Below are 2863 nucleotides of genomic sequence, written 5' to 3' on the forward strand. Positions count from 1 at the left end.
GAGAGAGAGAGAGAGAGAGAGAGAGAGTGTGTGTGTGAGGAAAAAAATAAGGACACAACACTCTCCCAACAGAGTGTGAAAAGTTAACATCTTAACAGTTTATACCAGTAGGGCGATCTTTGCCAGCTCACACTTCTCCGTCCGCCCCGAGATGGTGATGACGTCACACTTGCAAAGGACAAACTCCGCCTCCGGGCTGGCGTCACCGTTCTCCTGAGGGGGCTCCTGACCTGCAGCGTCACCATGGCAACAAGAACACGGCTTATTTGGGAGTTTCTGGTGAAACTCCGATGTTTAATTTCAAGCTGACGTGTTTTGAACCAAACAACAAAACGGGGGTCATGTTTGTTTTAGGTAGAAATGAAGGTGCCGGATAGGTGTAAGTTAACCCATTACAGTCTAAGCCTTGTCCAAGCCAGGGGAGAGGGGGGTTCTACTAAACTTTTTTAAGGTCATACCGAGGATCATTTAGCTATCTGATTTGGAATTTTAAGGCCCTTTGAAGTATCAAAATCAATACATATTTGATTACATTTTTTGTTGTTGACCTTACTGCTATTAGCCCATGCAAATACATTGAATAACAGAGTCACTACATGGAACAACAGACACCCCCATACAATTCTAAAGGAAGTATGTTCTGAAGGTTCCTACCTATATCTTAGAGATACAAAAAAGATCAGGAAACATTTGTTTTTCTTTTTTACAGGTATTTAACCCCTCATTTTTGACACTAAACAGTCTCCATATACACAGTACTTCCATTCATTTTCAGACCGCCTTGGCTGACCTGCTGTGTTGTTGGCGTTGTCGTCTCTCTCTGGGAACTTGACCTGCACCTCGTAATCTCTGGTGATCTGCTGGATCCTGCAGCCTTTAGGCCCCATCACAGCCCTGTGGTACCGCTGGGGGACCGCCACCTCAACACTCACCTGGGCCTCCTGGAGGGAGGGAGACGGTCATCACAACAGACTACACAATGGTCCACTTCCTGCCCGACTAGATGCGCAGGAGTTGCATTACATCAACCAAGGGATGCGTGCCACGTCACCAACTGTGCAGTCAGGCATCAGACTGCTATATCATTTGAAATGTGTTAATGAGTGTCTTTAGTTGTAGTTAAAGCTGTGATTGCTTATTGATGTCACTTGTTAAATCCACTTCGATCAGTGTAGATGAAGGGGAGGAGACAGGTTAAGCCTTGAGACATGGATTGTGAATGGGCAAGACAAAAGTGCCTTTGAACGGGGTATGGTAGTAGTTGCCAGGCGTACCAGTTTGTGTCAAGAACTGCAAKGCTGCTGGGTTTTCGCTCAACAGTTTCCCGTGTGTATCACGAATGGTCCACCGTCAAAAGGACATCCAGCCAACTTAACACAACTGTGGGAAGCATTGGAGTCAACATGAGCCAGCATCCCTGTGGAACGCTTTCGACACCTGGTAGAGTCCATGCCCCGATGAATTGGGGATGTTTTGAGGGCAAAAGGGGGTGCAACTCAATATTAGGGAGGTGTCCTTAATGTTTTGTACACTCAGTATATTTACAGTGCATTCGGAAAGTATTCAGGCCCCTTGAATTTTTCCCCATTTTGTTATGTTACAGCCTTATTCTAAAATTGATTAAATTCATGTTTTCAACCTACACAATACCCCATAATGACAAAGCAAAAACAGGTTTTCTATATAAGGCACACAGTTGACAGTGCATGTCAGAGCAAAATCCAAACCATGAGGTTGAAGGAATTGTCCGTAGAGCTCAAATACAGGARTGTGATGAGGCACAGATCTGGGGAWMGGTACCAAWAAATGTSTGCAGCATTGAAGATCAAGAAACACAGTGGCCTCCATCATTTTTAAATGGAAGAAGTTTGGAACCACCAAGACCAGAGAAACAAGATTCTCTGGTCTAATGAAACCAAGATTGAACTCTTCAGCCTGAATGCCAAGCGTCACATCTGTAGGAAACCTGGCACCATCTCTACGGTGAAGAGTGGTGTTGGCAGCATCATGCAAGTCAGGATCGAGGGAAAGATGAACGGAGCAAAGTACAGAGAGATCCTTGATGAAAACCTGCTCCAGAGCGCTCAGGACCTCAGACTGAGGCAAAGGTTCACCTTCCAACAGGACAACAACCCTAAGCACACAGCCAAGACAACGCATGAGTGGCTTTGGGACAAGTTTCTGAATGTTCTTGAGTGGCCCAGCCGGAGCCCGGACTTGAACCCGATCTAACAACTTTGGAGAGACCTGAAAATAGCTGTACAGCGACGCTCCACATCCAACCTGACAGAGCTTGAAAAGATCTGCAGAGAAGAATGGGAGAAACTCACCAAATACAGGTGTGCCAAGCTTGTAGCGTCATAACCAAGAAGGCTTGAGGCTGTTATCGCTGCCAAAGGTGCTTCAACAAAGTACTGAGTAAAGGGTCTGAATACTTATGTAAATGTGATATTTTAATATTATAATTTCATATATTTAAAAAATATAGATTTTTTGCAAAAACATTTTTTTCTTTGTCATTATGGGGTATTGTGTGTATACTGATGAGGGGAAAAAAACAATTTAATCAATTTTAGAATAAGGCTGTAACGTAACAAAATCTGGAAAAAGCCAAGGGGTCTGAATACTTCTCGAATGCACTGTATGTCTGTAATGTCTATGTTAATGTTTTAAATGTATGTAAATTGTAGACTTTTTGTCTGTAATGTCTATGTTAATGTTTTAAATGTATGTAAATTGTATTATTTTTTGTCTGTGATGTCTCTGTTAATGTATGTAAATTGTAGTCTTTTTGTCTGTAATGTCTATGTTAATGTTTTAAATGTATGTAAATTGTAGCCTTTTTGTCTGTAATGTCTATGTT

General features: G+C 42.7%; 1 protein-coding gene across 1 annotated transcript in view; it reads right to left on the reverse strand.

Annotated features, from left to right (window-relative positions):
- hdlbpb (high density lipoprotein binding protein b) overlaps positions 1-2863 on the reverse strand; it is a 28228-nt gene that overhangs the window by 13660 nt on the left and 11705 nt on the right. Inside the window, 3 exon segments of the mRNA XM_070449594.1 lie at positions 106-230; positions 791-941; positions 1728-1786. Coding sequence (XP_070305695.1) covers positions 106-230; positions 791-941; positions 1728-1786 — 335 coding nt within the window.

Source organism: Salvelinus sp. IW2-2015, linkage group LG3, assembly GCF_002910315.2.
Source record: "Salvelinus sp. IW2-2015 linkage group LG3, ASM291031v2, whole genome shotgun sequence".
In the NCBI taxonomy this organism is placed as follows: domain Eukaryota; kingdom Metazoa; phylum Chordata; class Actinopteri; order Salmoniformes; family Salmonidae; genus Salvelinus; species Salvelinus sp. IW2-2015.